Source organism: Pipra filicauda, unplaced genomic scaffold, assembly GCF_003945595.2.
Source record: "Pipra filicauda isolate LSUMZ 115617 unplaced genomic scaffold, ASM394559v2 scaffold104_size2351352_pilon, whole genome shotgun sequence".
Taxonomy (NCBI): Eukaryota; Metazoa; Chordata; class Aves; order Passeriformes; family Pipridae; genus Pipra; species Pipra filicauda.
In genome coordinates, this window is record NW_024103485.1 from 779,791 (window position 1) to 798,603 (window position 18,813).

An 18,813-nucleotide genomic window follows, 5' to 3' on the forward strand; every position below is an offset into this window, starting at 1 on the left:
AGACAAGTGACACAAATGTAAAACAGTTGCTCACCACAAGCAGTAGCCCCCAACCAAATTTAACCTGATTTATGTGCTGGATATGATGCCATGTGGAATGCATATCCCTTTGGGCAGTTGGGGTCTGCTGTCCTGCCTGTGTCTCCTCCCAGGTTTTTTGTGCACCCCCAGCCCACTCGCTGGTGGGGTGGGGTGAGAGGCAGAAAAGACCTTGACTCTGTGCAAGCCCTTCCCCAGCAGCAGCCAAAACATCCTTGTAATACCAACACTGTTTCCAGAACAAATCCAAAACACAACCCCGTACCAGCTCCTGTGAGGATAACTCTATCCCAGCCCAAACCAGCTCATCCTAAATCTGTGCAGAGCTGAGGGCTGTTGACTGCTGGGCAGCCTGCAGGTTCAGAGCCTTTACATACAATTCTCTCTTCTCCAGTCACCACCCAGGAGAGACAAGTCCTGAATCCACAATAAGCCAGAAGTAGAATCAAAGAATTATGCAGGTTGGAAGGGAGCTCTGGATGCCACCTGTTCCAACCTCTTGCTCAAAACAGGGGCTAACTTTGAAGTTAGATTGGGTGTTTAATGCTAAGACCCATGTTTTCTGGAGAATTTTTTTTGTTGTTTCATTGTGTGTGGGGAAAAATACATACTAAATGCATTTATATGTCAGAGAAAGACAATCGCTGAAAAAGCCATTGTTTTTTCCATTTCCAAAATTACCTTTGGGTTTTGTACTTAAACATCATAAACATAATCCTAAGTAGATCTCATTGAAAGCAATTTTTGCTGTATTGTGGGTTAGCTGTTAAACGATATTACTATGATTTAACTTCAGATACTGCTTAAAAGAATTGGAGAGAATTAAAAATGTATGTATTGCTTCATATCTGAGTTCACTTCTTGTTTGCTTAGTTCTGCTGGAGGCAATAGATATTTTGCTTTTTATGTAGGCTGCTCTGGAAGAATTTTAAGATGTGAAAGATCTTTTCACAAGATGCACTTAGTGTCTTGCTGGACACTGGATTTTGAGGGTAGAGCTAATACTTCTTGTGGGTGAAGAGGGGGTAGGATGAAGTGCCTTTAGATTTTTTTGAATCATGGTAGGGCTAAAAAAAAGAATAACTTTCAAGCTTTTTGGTGTATTAGAGGTATATGCAATCTTATGGTTAATTTATGAAACTTTAAAACATTTCTAAAACATTTCTTCCCTCTGCCTGCATCCTCTTTCACGCTAGTGGCTGCTGGGTTTCCATCTGGACAAACTCCTCTAGAAACCAAACTGGCAGAAATAAAGCTGGCTGTGGAATATGGTGCCAGAGAGATTGACATTGTCATTAGCAGGAGTCTGGTGCTGACTGGCCAGTGGGAAGGTAAGTCCCCACCCTTTGGCAAGGACCCTAAACCTCTCTATATGCACATGCTGTCTTTGTGTCTTCCCCACATCACCACATCAGTCCTTGAAGAAAATGGTCCCTCCTCCAGTAATCGTTCATAATCTGGGGCTCTGAGCTGAATAAAACCTATTTAACTAACTCTTGACAGAGGGTTGCATTTTTTTTAAAAGAATGCTGTTGAAAGTCGTGTCAGGCTGGACATCTGGAATGTGCTTTTAAAATTCAGGTCTATTCCTTCTGTGCCTTTAGAGGATTTTCTGTAAAGAGTTAAAAAAATAGCAAGTGAAAGCTTAATTATTTGAACAGTTTTGTAGAAAGCCCAAGGGGCTGTTAATGTAGATGATACCTTGTTAAATATACATGTTTCAATTCTTGACAAAAACATGTATTTTAGTTGTTTTCTTTCTCCTGAAAATTGAGGGTACAAATTGACTCTTCATATTATTATTGATGTTCTGGTGTCTGTAGACTACTACTAATTAGTAAGAACAATAATGCTGAAGATGGTTTTTGCTCTAATTGCCTCCTTAATGTACTGTGAATGGTTTGCCTTAAGTGCTGACAGTGCTCCTATAACTAATCTCCACGTGAAGGTAAACACATCGTTGTCTTGGAATGAATTTTCCATTTAGTTGTATAATGCAGTGCCATAATATCCTAGTTGGTTGGACGACTTCATAATGGACCCCTGGTACCTGAGTTTAGTTAAGGAAATACAGTCATCTTGCTAATAGATCATGTTTTCTGATTTTGGCCTTCCTTCAATTAGCAGTCAGAATTGAACCAAAAAATCCATGTTTCTGCATCTGTGTCTTCAGGGCTGATATTCTGGTTTCGTTTGCTGTAATCTTTTGACCTCTTTTACAGTATTTACCATCTTCATCCTTCTGCTCTTAAATCTATGCAGCTTTACAGACGTTTTGACTTCTGGAGGATGTGCATTGCTGCAGACGTTTGTTTCTTTCAGAGTGGCTATTTGTAAATTCAGGTATGGCCTCAGAAATTGCCAGAACATGGGGACTGGATGATTGAGAGGTTTTAAATAAGGCAGCATGATGGACCAAGACCTTTACCAGCTGGTAGCAAGACTGTGCATACACCTTCCTGTGCTGTATCTTTGTTAGGGTCTTCACTATGGTCTACAAAGCAGATACCCCTCCAGGAGCTGCAGTCCGCTGAGAACACATATTAGTGTTCTTTGGGTACAAAGTGAGCTGGACAGTGATCTGTCACTAAGACTCAAAGAAGACCACTAAGCTGGAGTTGAGCAGAATTGCAGTTATGTCTGAAGAAACCTGTCTTGCAGCAATTTCTGACATGACTGTGGTTATCATGCTTCAGATTTCATGGTACAAACCACTGTTAAGTGCAAGTTGCACAGAGCAGAGATCAGATGTTTAGTACTCAAAAGGCATGTGCAGGCTTGAGGGTCTGTTGCCTGGGATTACATGAAGGAGAACTCAGAGGAGGAATACAGGACTAGATTCAGAGAGAGAGTTTGTGTTGGTGACTGAAATGAACTGGACATACATTGTTAGGTTTTTCTATGTGGGAGATGAATTGGTTTTTGTGGTCACAAGCAGGGTAGGAGTACACAGACATGGCAATGATGGATGTGATATAAAGCTGTCAGTTTACTAAATAAGTAAACTTTTAGTTTGGTATGCATATTCTTTTATCCAGAGCTGAAGTCATGATAAGGTTGAAAGCCATCCTGATTTTGGCAGCTGCTTGTATATTTTTTTTCACCTGGGAGCAGAATTCAAATTATTTCCAAATGTTTCCTCTAAGTTTGTTCATCCGTGTGAATCTATTTGTGACACACATTTACATGGTCTTCGAAAAAAGCTACCTCAGGAAGAGAATTTAGTTGCCATCCAGATAATGATGCCACAAGTTGAAAAATTACAATATCTGACCTTCCCATCCAGAAGAAAAACACCAAACCTCATTAGGGGATCTCAGTATTTCAGTGAAAATCTAGTCTTCTGACTACCTGTTTAGCTTTTAAGAGATGTATGTTATCTCTGTGAACTTGCAGGTTTTCACCTCTATCTAAGGATTAGATATGATACTCAACATGTATAAAGTACTTCTAAGAAATCTAGAAGGAGGGATGAAGAAGTCTTTTTAGGCTGAATTCCTATATTGCATAAAATTGAGAAGTCTAGTGCTATAACCGTGCTTGTGTTCAAGGTGCGTCATCAATTAAAGCTGCCTTGTAGTTATAACAGAACCTCTGCTTATGCTTGTAACTCTAATAATATATTTTCATGGGTATTTTCTTGTGCTTCCAGTCTTCACAACTTCAGAAGTTATTGACAAAAATGTGTGTGGTAGAGTGCTTCATCTTACTGTTCATTTGTAGCTTTTCTTCTAGCCTGAGCAATAATTGGGGTCACCGTGATAGAATAGTGTTGCTTTGTGATTCTCTTCAAAGTCTTGTTTGGTTATTAAATATTTCAGTGTATGTCCAATTATGTCAAGTTATTTTAAAGCAGTTTTTGAATATTGCTGAAGCTCTTTTTGAGCTTCATACTCAGATGGTATTTTCTACATCTTTGTGAAGTAATTGTTAAGATCTTTCTAATATTGCTGAATATGAAAGCAGCTTCATTGGACAGCTAAATTACATTAGAAAATAACATGAAATGAGATCTAAGTTTATGAATTTACGTACCTTTTACAACCTTGTAGCTTTTAAACCAATACTACTTTAAAGTAGTTTACTCAACCATTATCTTGTGTCACTTGACAAAGTATGGATTAAACTTAAAAATCTTAATTTAGATACTTCCTTTAGGCATAGAATGTGGAGTCTTTATGTAAGGAGTGATCAAATTGACCAAAAAATTGTTGAAAGAAACTGGATTTATTTATTATTCTTTTTTTTTTCTCCTCTTATCAATATGTTGGATTTGCTGCACCTTCTGAAGTTGTCTGGGGTGCTGTAGTGTTACTTCTAATTCCACAGATTTTAGGAAACACCTGGACATAGTACACTGTCAGTGGCTGTAACAGTATTGTTAATCCATCATTTGCTCTATGTCAATTGAATTTTCCTATTAGAAAAGGGGAAAAAAACCAGCTATAGTGTAACAAGTTTGAGTGTGGCTGCATCCATGAACTACATTAGATATAACCTCATGAAAACTACTTTTCAATTCTGTTAGTAATTATTCAGCTGTGAGTTTAGAGGCTTTGTTCAGGGATTGATATCCCATTTTGTGCTACATGCTTTGTAAACAGCGCAGAGAAAATACACTCTCTGCTCTAGAGACTTGGAAAAGACCCCATGTTGTTCAGAAACATTATAGCTGGATTTAGTGCTTCTAGCTGTGCAGGCTGCCTTGGGATCTTAAAGTCCAGTTGCACAGTTTCTGTCTTACATTGTCAGCAGCAGCTCAGGCTCCTGAAGCCGAGCTCTGTTTCCAGTTCCATGTGAATCACTGGAGCCTGGAGTTGCACATATGTGGCTGAGAGCAGAACTGAGAGAGCTGTGTTGAGCTGATAGCCTTGTGCCTGTCATTTTGTTAACAAACCTGCCATTAACATGCCAGACAGAAGGGATTCCAGCTCATTTTCCAGTTTCCCATCACAATTACCTTGATCTTTTGGTCTAACAGAAATCAAAACATCTTCCCTCCTTGTCTCAATTTCTACCCTCAGCATCAGTCAATGTGACTGACTAGATAAAAACACCAAATAAATTGAATTTAAAAAAGAATTGGTTTTATCACCACCTTTTTGGAGAAGAGCTGTTCCATAAAAAATTAAGCAGTGAGGTTTTTTTCCCCGTTAATATTTTCATTTCCTTTGTAGGAGATTTGGATTATCCACTTTATTTTATGATATTTAGGACTAATGTATTAGACCAAAGTAAGAGACCATCTAGAAAATCTAATGCAGATTATAGCCAGCAGAAATTGTCAGGGATGTGTAGGAGAAAGAATATTTTTTTATAATATATTTAATATCTGCTAAAATTCAATATAGTGTACTGAATATTTGCAATCTTAGGAAAACTACAAAAAAGACATCTTCCAACACTTAATGTTTTATAACAGTGAAATTAAAATCACAGCTATGAAAACATTTTTTTTCCTACAAAATCTGAATTTTTTTGACTTCTATAAATGCATCCAGTAAAAGCAGATCTAAAGTTCATGAAAGCTGTCAGGTATCTTAAGTAAGTGCTGCAATGTAGAGGAGTTCTTATGTCACATCCATTTTAGCAGCAAAGTCAGTAAAGCTACTACAGACTATATCAATGAGCATCTGCCTCCAGGTATATTCTATATAGGTTGACTTGCTTTGGGAGTTTTTTTGTGGGTTTGTTGGGTTTTGGGGTTTTTTTCCCTGTGGTTAAGGTTTAGACCTCTTTTAGAATGGATAATGCTGGTGCTTTGTTCGAGATGCTACACACTACTGGCCATTTGCTTTGAGAGTTTTGATTTTATTTTCTTTGTTTTTAGCAGTCAAAAGAAAACTCTCTTACAACCTCTTCTTGGTGGTCTTAGCTCACAGTTGAAAATATGCCTCTGGAGTTTACCAAAATCTTTGTGCCACTACTGCTAGCCAGAGAAGTTGTGTCTGCTGTGTCAGTTGTTGGTGTTCTGCACATGTCACAGATATTCCCAGAACTGTACGGTCCAGCTTTGATCCTGTTCCTGCCCAGTTTGGAAGAGCTGAACAGTTAAGTGATGGACTTCCTGGCAGCACAGACTGTCCCACAGGAAGCCCGGGACCCCTTGAAACACTGAGTACATTTTTAACTCCACCCATACTTTAGACATTTGCCAGGAAGTTTCAGGATAATCCCATCATTTGTGCCTTGATTTAAATCTGACTGAGCACCAAAATTTCTCTTTTTATTTTCGAAAGGAGTAGTAGTTTTTGCACTTGTGTATCAAAGGAGTTCTGGCTTGCACCGGGACTGGGGCGCTCTGGTTAATTTTCTCCGTCCCAGCCATAGTTGCGTTTCTATTTGTGCTTTCACTGTGGGGCTGGAAACGTCCTATGAATGCCAGCTGATGCCTGCAATAATTGGTCTCTGAATAAAGAACAGCATTCCTTCCCTACACACCTGCCCCATTAAAGCATGCCCACTCTTCCACCACCTCAGCTCACCCGACAGACACGGCTGATTGAAGCTCCTCAGTTGCTCCTGTCCGTGGGATGATGAGAGCTGTCAGGCAGCGAGGCTGTTCCAACGAGCTTGACGCTAATTGCATGTAAAAGCACCTTCCAACTATAGGCAGGGTGCTGTAGCTGCAGCACTAACTCCAGTGAACAACAGCTGTGAGGGTATAATTCCTCTTTCATGGAATCCAGCCTAAGTGTACATTTTGTTGATTTTATTTTGACATTTTTGGTGGCGTGTCTTGAAGGTAGAGAAAACTTTTCCTCTTGTTACCGAAACTAGAAGAACAAGAAAGCTGCTTTCTCTGGCTTTTCAAAAGCTTCAGGATAGAGTCACTTCACAAAAAGGGGTTGCGTTTGGATCTAACACGAGCGGGGTCATTAAATGCACAAAAAAATAGCACAGGTCCTTTGTGTTTCCTTTTTGAGTCTCGATTTGATGTAGGTTTCTGGAGCATCATCAATTGATCAATAAAACATGTTAGACTGCATGCTAGTACTGATTAATTCACACCTTTGGTACACAGTAAGAAACAAGGTGAAGCCTGGTGTCTATAAAGGGACTTGCTAAGTGCATTAGCCAGTTGTCTGCTAATGTGTGCAGTGTGTCTCAGAGGGCCACCCTAGCAATTCCAGCCCTGGACACCTGATGTGTCAGTGGCATCAATCGGCTGCGGCAGCGTCGTGAGTGGAGGGAGGTCCAGCCGTATATTTCCAGGTCTCACTGAAGGATTGAGGGGAAAAAAAGAAGTCTTCCTGAAAAAAATTAGTCTTTATAGTCTGGACTGGTTTAGCAAGACTTATTTAAAGCTGTATTTTAGCCTTCTACCAAAGAAGTTTTTGATTATGTGCTTGAAAAAGGACTCTGTTGCGAAGGATCCCGTTTGCTTATTTTGCATCTTTTCTTTTAAAAAAAAAATTGAATTCCAGAAGTGGTGGCTGTACACTGGAAGAGCTGCTTTTCTCCCCACACAGGAGGAGTCTTACACATTCCCAAGTGGCCAACTTCTGACAGCTATGTTTCATTCATTCCTAGCTCTTTTCCTCTCCCTATGTATAAACTTTTGTGGGAGCACTGGTGAATTTTATTGGAAAGGATGGGAGGGTTTCACTGTGCTCCCCATGTTGCATTACCTGACCGAGTTCACAAGTTCTGGCCTTTTTATAGTTGGTTATGTCCAAATTTATTCCAGTCCTTACTGAGTCTGTGAAAATATAAAACTGTTAGAAAAAGTCAAGCATGCCTCTTTGGCCATGACACTTTGTAAATCTGAAAGCAGGAGTTTGTGAGGCTGGTGGTCTACTCTGGACAATGTCCCTGAACAGCCAAATGCTGGGCTGCCCTCCCAGTCACAGATCCATGTGAATTTGCTGGTCCTTGAGGTGTGATCCCAGGCCTTGGTCTCCCTTCTGCAGGGATATTAGCACACTATGTTGATTTTTTTCAGGAAATTCTTGTTTCTAAGAAGCTTAATGTGGGATTCAGATGCCTAAACACAGACATTGAGTTCCATAATCAGACTTCCTGAGCTGGTTCTATGGTGCTGGGGAGAACAGTAGGAAACTAAAGGGAGATGTGGATCATCCAGAAGTGGCAGCTGGAAGCCAAGGGGATATGTTATGGCATCTCAGGTGGCACTAATGTTTGTGATCATATGACTCGGTCACACCTTTGGTGTCTTTTAAACGGAATACTTTGGCAAATGTGGGTGAAAGGGAGAGAGTGATGTACGTGGAAAAACGTAACCGTCCCTGACTACTGATTCAATGTACTACCATATTTATTGCTGGAAAAGCTGGTTTAAAATCAATCTTTACTATCACAGCATTTTTTTGCTCCTGATGTGTTTGAGTATTTGGCATACAGTGCACATTTGTAGTTTTGAGAGAACTGACATTAATAGCTATTAAGTAAATGCATGGCATTGTTAATTACCTCCAGTCACGTAATTTATTGAACTTGCAAAACTGAAGTTCTTGAGTGCTATGACTAATTATAAGATTGGAAATTAATCCAGAAGTGGAAATTACAGCCACACTTGAAATGTCTCTCAGGCAACTTTGATCATTTTCCTGTGCTTTTATCCACAGGTCTCTACAAGGAGATACGTCAGTGCCGTAAGGCCTGTGGAGAAGCTCACATGAAAACAATCTTGGCAACAGGTGAATTGGGGTCCCTTGCTAATGTCTACAAAGCCAGTATGATTGCTATGATGGCAGGTAAATATATGTGGTTTTCTTTTCAAGCTAAGAAAGTCTTTGCTATATTATTTATGATGCTTTAAAAATTCTAGTCGTGGAAGTTTAGTTTTGTCGAAAGTAGAAAAAACTGTTGTGTAGCAATTACTGAAGTTGCAGGTGTAATGATGAAGTGTCACTTGTTTTGTATAACCTACAAAAACGGAATGAAATCTTAAATAACACTTAAAACTGCTGGATGACAGGATTTGTAGGAACAAGTAATATTTGTTGTCAAACATCTGATCCTTGGTATATTTAATAAAGACACATACATTTGGGGCAGATACACTTATTGAGGCAGTTGTGGTGACCTACAGATATGATGTTGGGTGATGCCATGTCAGCTTATTTTAAATGCAAGGGGATCTTCCCTGTGAAGATTGATGCTGACAGCTCTTATTTTTGGTTTGTGGTCGCTTCTTCTGACCACCTCTGAGAGGTTTGGGAAACCAACTCTATGGGAAATGCAGTGAAGGGAAGAACACCACAGGCTCCAGCAGGCACTGAGATGGGCTAGTTTATAACTGGTTTTAACTGGCACACTCAAAAGCAGTGGCTCTCACTACCAGCAGTTAATTGACACTTCAAAAGGTGTTGTCTTCCCTGTCTTTGAAAACTTGATTACATCAAACCTGATGCTCAGAGTCTGTCTGTCTTTTATTCTGAACCTTTCAGCTGAGAAACACGTTCCCATGAACAGGATAGAGTTTTTAGGGGCTATGTATACTTTGTAGGGGTTACCTTTTTGCATAGCTATAGCACCCAGATTTACAGCAGTATATTGTCTCTGCTGCTTTGGGGCTGTGCTGGTACAATTTTTCCTAGTTTACCCACGACTTTGGATCTGTGTTTTAATGCTATCTTTAAGATGCAAAACTGGGAATTTGCTTCTAGGCACTTGCTTTTTCCACCATGCTTGAAAGAGGGCACTTCAAGTTCATTTCTGGAAGTTGAAAGATATACTAAGAACCCCTTGGGTTAATCTGTGTTTTAAACTTCCCCTCATTTTTGTGTTGATTTTTTTTCTACTATAAACTCTTTGTACCAGGAATTCTTATTGTAAAGCAAGTGTCTTGTCAGTATTTAAATATTCAGCTTGCTGCTGACCTCACTGTCACCATACACAGTACTGTGCTTATCTGATTCAAATGGAATGGAAAGCGTTTGAGGCTTTTAATATGCTCAGCTACAATGTCAATTAGTATCATCAGACACAGAGGATCAGTACTATGCCACTAAATATTGCTTTTAATTAGAAGAGGTGTAAGAAATACACATTTCCTGTCATTTAAACTGATGTGCTAATCATAATGATCACTTTTCATAACATGGAGTAGTGAAAAATTCAGGTTATTTTACCATTTTCGGAATTTTTGCTGGTGTAGTTTTTTTGAAATACAGCAGATGGCTCTATTGTTAATGATTTTCCTTGCCTAGTTATTCATTTTACAACATACTTATCCATCTGAATATGTGCAGTAATTTTCTTATTTCAGTCTCTTGCTTCTTCTTCGTGGGTAGGTGTAAAAATAAGAATTTATTGGTGCCCTACACACATGCATTGAGGGCCAGATTTTCAGACTCCAACTTGTCAGAGCTGGTGAGAACCTCAAATTCCAGTTGAATTTTGTTTGATTTGTATACTTGTAGCATTTGGAGCAAGTGGTTTGGCACAGTAGTTTTAAATCCTAGCTTTAGTATCCATTTAGTATCCATTTTTTTTCAACTGGCGACATGATTTAAAAGAAAGAAAAAAAAAGCAGATGATCTTGTCAGGCCCTGGCAGGTTTTAGCTAAGATCAAGCAGTAACAATGCTCATAAACTTGACCCTAGTACTTAGTTTTAGATGAGGAAATTAGTTACACAGTATAGTGAATTCAACTGCAAAACTGGCTTTAGAAGTTTTTCCTACTCCTGTCCTTTACAGCCAAATTTGCTGCTCCTTCAGCTGTGCTGTTGGAAGTGCTTTTCATGTTGTGTTGTAAGCTGAGTTTTTAAAGTAATGCAGTTGCAAATTACTCCAGAAAAGGATGAACTAGTTTGCTGTGTGGCTTTGGTTATTTGGTTATTTGGCTTTTGCGATGTTGGGTTTTTTTGGAAATGGTCACAGCCTCAGTAATCTGGTTTACAGCCTTGCCTTACATGCAGTTGTATCAGTGCAACTGAGGACGTGGTGTGCAGTCCTCACACTGTTTTCACTTCACTATACATGATGTCAGCCTGTCATCTAGGGAGCACAAAATCCTAGGCTTACAGATGTTTTTGTTGCCCTTGCCGAGCATGCACACGTTTCACCCAGATTCTGAAGCACAAAGCCACTAGACATGTGGCAAAAAGTATGTAAAATATATGTATTTCCTGTGTGTCTCATTTGTGAGACTCAGAAGGCTGAGAGAGTAGCACAATACTGATTTATCAGTAGCTCTGTGGTTGAAAAGCTTGCCTGGGATAGGTGGGACTTGGTTTCTATGACTGAGGTTCTTCTGCGACACAGAGATCAGTTTTACAGTGTATTTGCTGTTAAGCATCTCCGTCCCTCCTAAGGTTGTTGTGCTTTGCACAAAGCAGTTAACTGAGCAGGGAGTACAACACAGATGTCCCCTTTCCCAGATAACTTTCCAAAATTTTTATACAGTCTCCCTTGTACTGGGTGAGGCATTATTGGTATATGCTGGGGACCACAGCGTGTTGTGGTTGGTCTGATTCAGCTCTCAGGTGGAGGTTCAGTCACTGGACATGCAACCAGGCTGCACAGGTCACTCACTTGGAAAGGGATGGTAAATGTTCAAAAAATGGGCACCTCCACATTGGTTGGGGTTTTAAAAGAACACTGAGGGCCGTGCTCGAACTGGGGAGATGTGCCCACGCACTTTGTATTCAGAGGATGTTGCACAGGGCACTTCCAGAGGCAAACAGCTGCCCTCTGCACCACAGCCCTGGCAGGACTTGTTGGAAGCCATCCCCTGCACACCAGGGAGTGAGACGTGCAGATCCCAGCACTGCAGTGGAGGTGGAGGCCAGTTGTAGAAATGGTGCTTTGCACAACATGCCCGTGTATAGGATGTTAATCCTTGCACCTTCAAGACCTTGGGAAACAGTGTTGCTTCACAGTGAGATACGAGACTAATTTGCCTCTGTTTGAATCCATGGCTCTTGGCTCCTGTTGTCTCTGGAATAATTCTCCACAGCTACTTTTTCTTCGTTTCTCGTGAGGAGAAAGACATCAGAACGGGAGCAGGCACACAGTTAACTTAAATTCCTTTAACCGTACGATTACGGACTTGACTGACATGCAATAAATTCTACTGGAATATTTAAGAACCTGTTTCTGAGTGAAAGAGGCTGACAACCCTCTAAGGACAGTGACTCACCTGGCAAGAATAATCCTTGCAGTGCTAAGGAGGACATGATGGCAGGTAGCATTGCACATGAGTGGTTCCAGTCACTGCCAGAGGAGCACATTGTTTTCAGAAAGCTGACCGAGACAAACTCTTGGTATTGATTCAGGGAATTTTTGGTCATTGATTTATAACATCCACTGCCATTTCTTGAGCTCCTTGAAGTCCTGATGGTGGTTTGAGTACATGACTTTCTCGAGAAAACCGACTGCATTTTTTACTCTGCTTTGGGACAATGAGTAAACCAATTAGTGGTTTTCACTGCCTGGTATATACCTATGTGAGTCACGTCCATTTCTATAGGACACACTCAAGTCTGTGTCTTTGTATTCTCTTGGAATAAACAGTCCTAAGGAACACAAATGGGAGTGCCTGACTCCCCCATAGTAGAGGTAACTATTCTCTCTCCATCATGGTGTCTTTAAGCAGTTCTTGTACACGCTATGAGAGGTAGGCCATTTTTTAACTTTTATTTTTTGACATAAAAATTGAGAAACTGCCAAGCAAACCAGAGAAGGAAGGGAAAGATGAACTTGAAGTGGGAAAGGAACACTTCAGTAAAGTTGTTGATGACTTAATTGCATATTTCAGTCATATATTAGGTTTTTTATTCTGGAAACCCACATTTTAACCATGTTACCTAATTACAAAGTCTTTATTGTTCTGTATAACAATTCATATTCATTAAGGTGGAGGAAGTGATTAAGTACTTTAAAAGTGAAAACTTCATCTATGTCATTTTGACAACTGCTCTTGATAGAACAGCTCCTTTTGCATCACGCTTTGGGAAGCTAAGGGAGCACAGCAGTGACGTGGAAGATATTTGTTTTCATTATATATATCTGTATATCTAAATAAGTACCTGTGTAAAGATCAGAAAGGAGTGATATATGTTCTTTTGCAGCTTTAGTAATGTGTGGGGTTTAAACAATTTTTTCATAGGCCATTAAACAGTTAGTCAAATAAATAAATTGTATGTTTAGATACTGACTAATGTAAACATTGAATTTAGAAAGGGAATGAGTTAGTGCTAAAACAAGGTAACTTCTAAAGCCTCTAGCACAAACCCCCCTGTAAATAGTAGCAGAAGATGGCTGAGGCAATAAGATGATAGTCTAGAAGAGGAAAATTAAAACACATTAAATGTATGAGCAGAATTTTTTTTAGATCCTTTGATGCTGTTTATTCCAAAGTGAACAGAAATACTATAGCCAAACAGTGAAGAAAAGCTTTGTGTTGCAGTTCACAGGTGAGCAGAGATGTTTTGGAACGTCACTAAATAGTGCCTGGCTACACAAAGCTTTTACCTCATCTCTATATAAGGTTTTTATACTCTGAATAACATTAGGGAAGACAAATTCTAAGTTACCAATAGCTGTTCTTGTTCTGAGCACTGCCTTGCAAAGATTTCTTTTGAGCAGGGTTCTGTGGTGTGGCTGTAAACACGCTAGCACTCATCCAAGTGCAAGGGATGACCTTCCTACTGCTGGATGTGGACCACCATGATCCAAAACTTCTGCCAAGCAAGTGTTTCATGAAAAATGAAAGAGGCAAAGGAAACCAAACTAGCAAAATTGACTGAAAAGCTAGGGGTGCTTTGCACAAATGCAGCTAATGTAGGAAACAAGACTACTGAATAAGTAATAATACTTGGCACTTAGATAGCACTTTATGTCTTCAAAGCACACACCGACATTAACAGAATAAATCTTACAATTGCCTTGTGAAGTACGAGACAAAGATAATAACAGACGAGTCAGAAGTCAAACTGAGATCAGTTGTGAGTTCCTGGCTTTAAATCTTGTGCTCAACTCAAAAGTCCAGGGTCCCCTCAGTAGCATGTGGGTTGTATTATATATTGATTTAATTATGTGTCTACAATTTCAGGTGTAATTTGATACCAAGTCAGACAGCTATTAGAGCCCAGAGCGTTTCCAAAGGAAAGGCAAGCCAAGGGAGGAGGCTTGGTAACACATATAAAACAAGATTTCAATTTGTGTCTTGTTTTATGTGTCTGAAATACAAACAAGTGTACTGAGTTTACAGTGTACACTTTTATGCTGTAAAAGGTCCATCAGAAATCAGGGGCAATATGTGTCTGTCATCTAAAAGCAGCTCCTTTGTACAGAGGTGAACTGCCTCTGAATGCTTTTGGGCGTGACAGATGATGTTAAGCTCTGGTCTGCAAGTCCAGTATAAGTTTGGGAGCAAATCTGTGAGTCTTTACTGAAAGTGTGGGAAGAGGACTTACCACTGACTAGTGACTCAGGCTTTCTCAGTTGTGGTCTGGTGGCCATTTCCTCTCTCCCTCCAGCCAAGCAGGAGTCAGAGTGAATTGTGAGGGGTTTGCTGGCTGTTCCATCTTGACTGTGCTCACTGGCTGGGGAAGACAGGTGTTGAAATGCAGCATATTCTTGCATCTCACTGCTTGTCTTCAGAGAACAAAGCACAGTGTAGAGAGAGTTCTCCCTCCTGCATCATCAAATGGTGGCAAATAGTCCCAATTTTCTTTGGCTGTGATCTTCTGGCAGTACAGATTAGATCTAGTGTGGGCATGAGCACATTTCAGAATTTCTATCAGTTCACTGAGGCTGCATAAAATGATGTTTATGTCAGTTCTGTTTGCATGTGTGCAGACAGTACCTCATTTGTCCAAAGATCTGCCCATTCCTTTAGAATTTTTAGACAAATTTGACCTTGCAGATAAATTCAGCATTTTGCACCACGCAGATGGAGCATTGTATGTCTTGAATATGCAGAAGTGGTGGCAGTTGGCTGCTTTAAGAGGCTTATCAGCACAGTAATTAATGCTATGGAATTACATTGGAAGTTGGTCACTTTCCTGCTACAGCAGATGTCCTTCATTCTGCATAGTCTGTGGTTGTTCTGCATGTTCAAAACTCTGGTTAACACCACTGAAAGTTTAGTGAAAGGATTGAGCACAAAACCCCCTGTGCAAAACCAAGATGCGCGGCAAGTTAGAGTGACAAGTCTGTCTCAAAGTTCTGAATGATATTATGCACTACCAAAGTTTTTGAATTAGGAGTTAGATCAATAGATGGATGGTCTTTTAAAATATATTCAATCTAAAAGAGGTCGGCACAGGAACGAGTGACTTCATTTGTTCTGGTACAGAGTGGGGAGAAATAAAAAAGCCAGTAATATAAAAATGCAGATAACTGTATGTTCAGTAAGGCACTACAAGGATGCTCCCTTAAATGAGATAATTGCCTACAAGCTTGACAGTGATACTGCAGCTGATCATTAGAAATAATGTGGGAGTGATAGATGATCTCAGAGTCGAAAAGTTCTAACAATGCAATCACAATATCCTCATGTTTGAATTACTGGTGAGAGTCCATACAAAGACTAGAAACACAAAGAAATGTGGGTCTTGAGTAAAGCAGACCTAAAATTCTGACTGGAACTCAGTGATATATGTGTAGGGAATCAGAAGTGAAGGAATGGAAAGTGGCTGAGAAACACTAGGGCAGGCTCTAATAAAAAGTCTTTCCAGTAGAGTCAACAGAACCCTGCATGGGTAAGTGGAGACAGAAGTAATACATAAGAGAAACAGAGATGTTGGGGGAAAAATAAAGTTACAGACATCTGTGAAGGGAGAACAGAGTTAGAGTGTATACAGTAAAACCTCATTTGCTGGCAGTTTGTTAAGCTGGAAATCCAGACGTGCATGCAGTGCCATGTTTTGTTACACGTTTATTTATGTGCTTTCTGGACTGTGTGGCTGCCTATACAGCCATATCTGGGGGGAGACTTACCTGGGGACATTCATATTTGTCATAACAGGATGCCTGGCAACTCAGTTTGCTAATTTTGTGAAAGGTCTGTTCTATTGATGGGATTCTACTGTAATCAGAAAATAGGAATAGATACCCTCGAATGAAGTCAAAGAGGAAATACCAGAGTAAAACAGATGACTTGTCAGCTTTGTGCCTGTTTGCTTGATTTTGTGTTACCCACAACACCACTTGACTTTCTCCCTCCACCATCCCCACTTTTGAAAGAAGTGCTATTTCCAAACACTTCCCACTGGAAGAATACCAAGTCAGGAAGCCACCAAGAAGAGAGGTTTGTGGTAGCAGAATGACTTCTAATAAACATATCATCACTTCCGACAACTATCTTGCCTCTCTGGTTTTCTGTGTGTAAAGTTAACATTGCACATTTTATAGGACTTCTGTGAGGTTTAGCAAATTAAGATATAAACAGAAGTATGTTCTTCTCCTTAGAAGGTAGAAATTTCCCGTGCCTGTGCATGAAGATGGAATACTCTAGGTCACAACTGAAATTGAGAAAAAGAGCAAGAAAAAGCCTGGAAATTTTCTGGTGGGAGCAGCTGATCCTGATTTACTAAGTACAGCCATCCCTGGGAGCGGCAGGGAGGTGGGAGCTGGCGCAGCTTGCTGTGGTACTGCAGGCTGTTGGTATTGTGTACTGCAGGAGACAGCAGCAGCAGAGGTCACCTGCCTTCAGCTGTTTTCATAGCACTCCACCCAAAACTTTCTTTTTTAATGAAGGAGTTCTGCTGTGATTCCCTTGTACCTGTTCTGTTGTTCTTTGGTGTTCTCCGGGCACTGAGCGAAATGTAGAGGGGCAGAAGTGTGGTAACTCCCCAGAAATCCCAGGCTTGTCCTTCTCTCTGAGGAAGAAGGTTTGATCTGCAGATTTCTGCTTTTTGACCTTTAAGAAATTGGCTGTTTTTCATGCTTCAGCCTTTGGAAATCAGTTGTGAAATAGTAGGTTACAGTGAGTAGGCAAGTACTGACAGTGAAAGTTGAGAGGGGTCAACCTTGTGTTAGCAAACTGTCCCCAGTGCCTAAATAGCACTTCACTTTTGCTGATATACAAGATCTTTCCAAAGCATGTTAATTAAGGAATATCTAAATGGTATACTTTCAATTTATAACAACTGATGCAGAGAGGTGAGAAAGCACCCCTGTTGCGTTAATTTTCTCCATGAATGAAACCTTGTATCTATGTTAAATAATTTGTTAGAATTTGAGTTAAAACTTGTGAAGTTTCATATCACCTCAGACTCAGAAATTGTTGCACAGTGAATAGTTCTAGTCAAACATGCCATCAAAATAACACGGCTTCCTAGGAAAAAACTTTGCATCTGTGAAGCTCCAGTATTGAAGGTAATGGTTTGAGAGAATGCAATCTAAAACATGGAAATATTATGTAAAATCAATAGATGTACAGGGTATTATTTATTTCTCTGATATTGCAGGTTGATTTTTTTATGCTGTCAGCAGCAGGTGTTAAATTCTACTAAACCAGTGAAAAATAGAAATAAATATTTAATTTACTGTATCTATCAATTATATAAAATTGACTTATGAAATATTAAAGTATCTTTTAAGAGATTGCGAGTAGGAAAACTACTTAGAAAATCCAGTCCCTTATCAGAAACTTAATATAGATGTGGAAGTAAACTAAGCATGATTTTAGGGTTGTAGATCTGGGAATTTTTTTGTTGCTTTTTGGGGTATCAAGGCCCAGTGATCGTGCCTGCCTAATTTGAAGGTATGTGCTCATAGCAGCAGCACAGCAGCAATGTGGATTTAGACTTCTAAAGAGAAAGAAGTTGAATGGAAAAATACACTAGGAATATGTGATCTTTGAACAGTTAGGTTATTTTAAAAAACTAAGGGCACACATTTCAATTTCACCCTAAGGAACAGGAATACAGTGGAAAATAAAGAAGAATAACAAGAGATGAGCACAAACATAAGTCAAACACATAAAAGTTGGACAAAAATATGAAACAGGACGTTTTCCATAAGGAGGGTATGGATTGTTTCATTACCTGGAATGTTAAAGCTGTATGTTAAAACACACTGAGATCAATATAAAGACATCCACTAACTTTTAACAAACCATGTCCTAGTGGTGCTGACACTGTATTTCAAAGTGTGGTGATCTCTTCTCCCAGGCAACTATCAGCAAGACAAGAGGGCATGGTCTTAAGCTCTGCCAGGGGAGGTTCAGGTTAGATATTAGGAGGAAATTCTTTACAGAGAGGGTAATCAGGCATTGGATTCCCTGGGCTGCCCAGGGAAGGGGTGGATTCTCCATCCCTGGAGGTTTTTAAGATGAGACTGGATGTGGCATCAGTGCCGTGGTCTGGTAACCACAGCGGTGTTGGATCAAGGGTTGGACTTGATGATCTGTGAGGTCCCTTCCAACCCAGCTGATTCTGTGATTCTGTGATTCTGTGAAGTGCAGAGAAACAGGCTGAATACCCAGGCTGACTGCTGGCTGCATGATGCTACAGACACATTCTTCACTGAGCTGAACAGGAGTGCTCAAATGCAAATGCATTTATGCTCGTGTTTGACATTGTTCCTTCCTAAGGGTTTAACCAGAATTCAAAAGGTCTTCTTAATAGACTTTGTCAGCCTATTTAAGTCATTTTCTCAAAGGAAAAGGTTTCTGTCAGAATATGACCATAGGATATAGCAGTATTCTTCAGGAATGTGCTCACTTCAGTGACTTTTCCAGGTTGCCTCTGTGGTCGCTTGCAGTATTTTTGGTGAGTTGCACAAGGGTCTTGAACTTCCTTGGTAGGTACCTGGGTTACTTGGAGCTTGTCTCACAGCCATTCTGTATTCCT

The 18,813-nt window shown here is 40.0% G+C and overlaps 1 protein-coding gene across 2 annotated transcripts in view; it reads left to right on the forward strand.

Moving 5' to 3' along the window:
• The window catches only part of DERA (deoxyribose-phosphate aldolase), a 53,134-nt gene that overhangs the window by 14,524 nt on the left and 19,797 nt on the right, over positions 1 to 18,813 (forward strand). Inside the window, exons 5-6 of one of the 2 annotated variants that reach the window (XM_027747482.2) lie at positions 1,236 to 1,370; positions 8,628 to 8,756. In XM_027747482.2, the coding sequence (XP_027603283.1) occupies positions 1,236 to 1,370; positions 8,628 to 8,756 (264 nt within the window). The remainder of the gene's footprint in view (positions 1 to 1,235; positions 1,371 to 8,627; positions 8,757 to 18,813) is intronic. The other variant, XM_039379400.1, reaches the window with a different exon arrangement.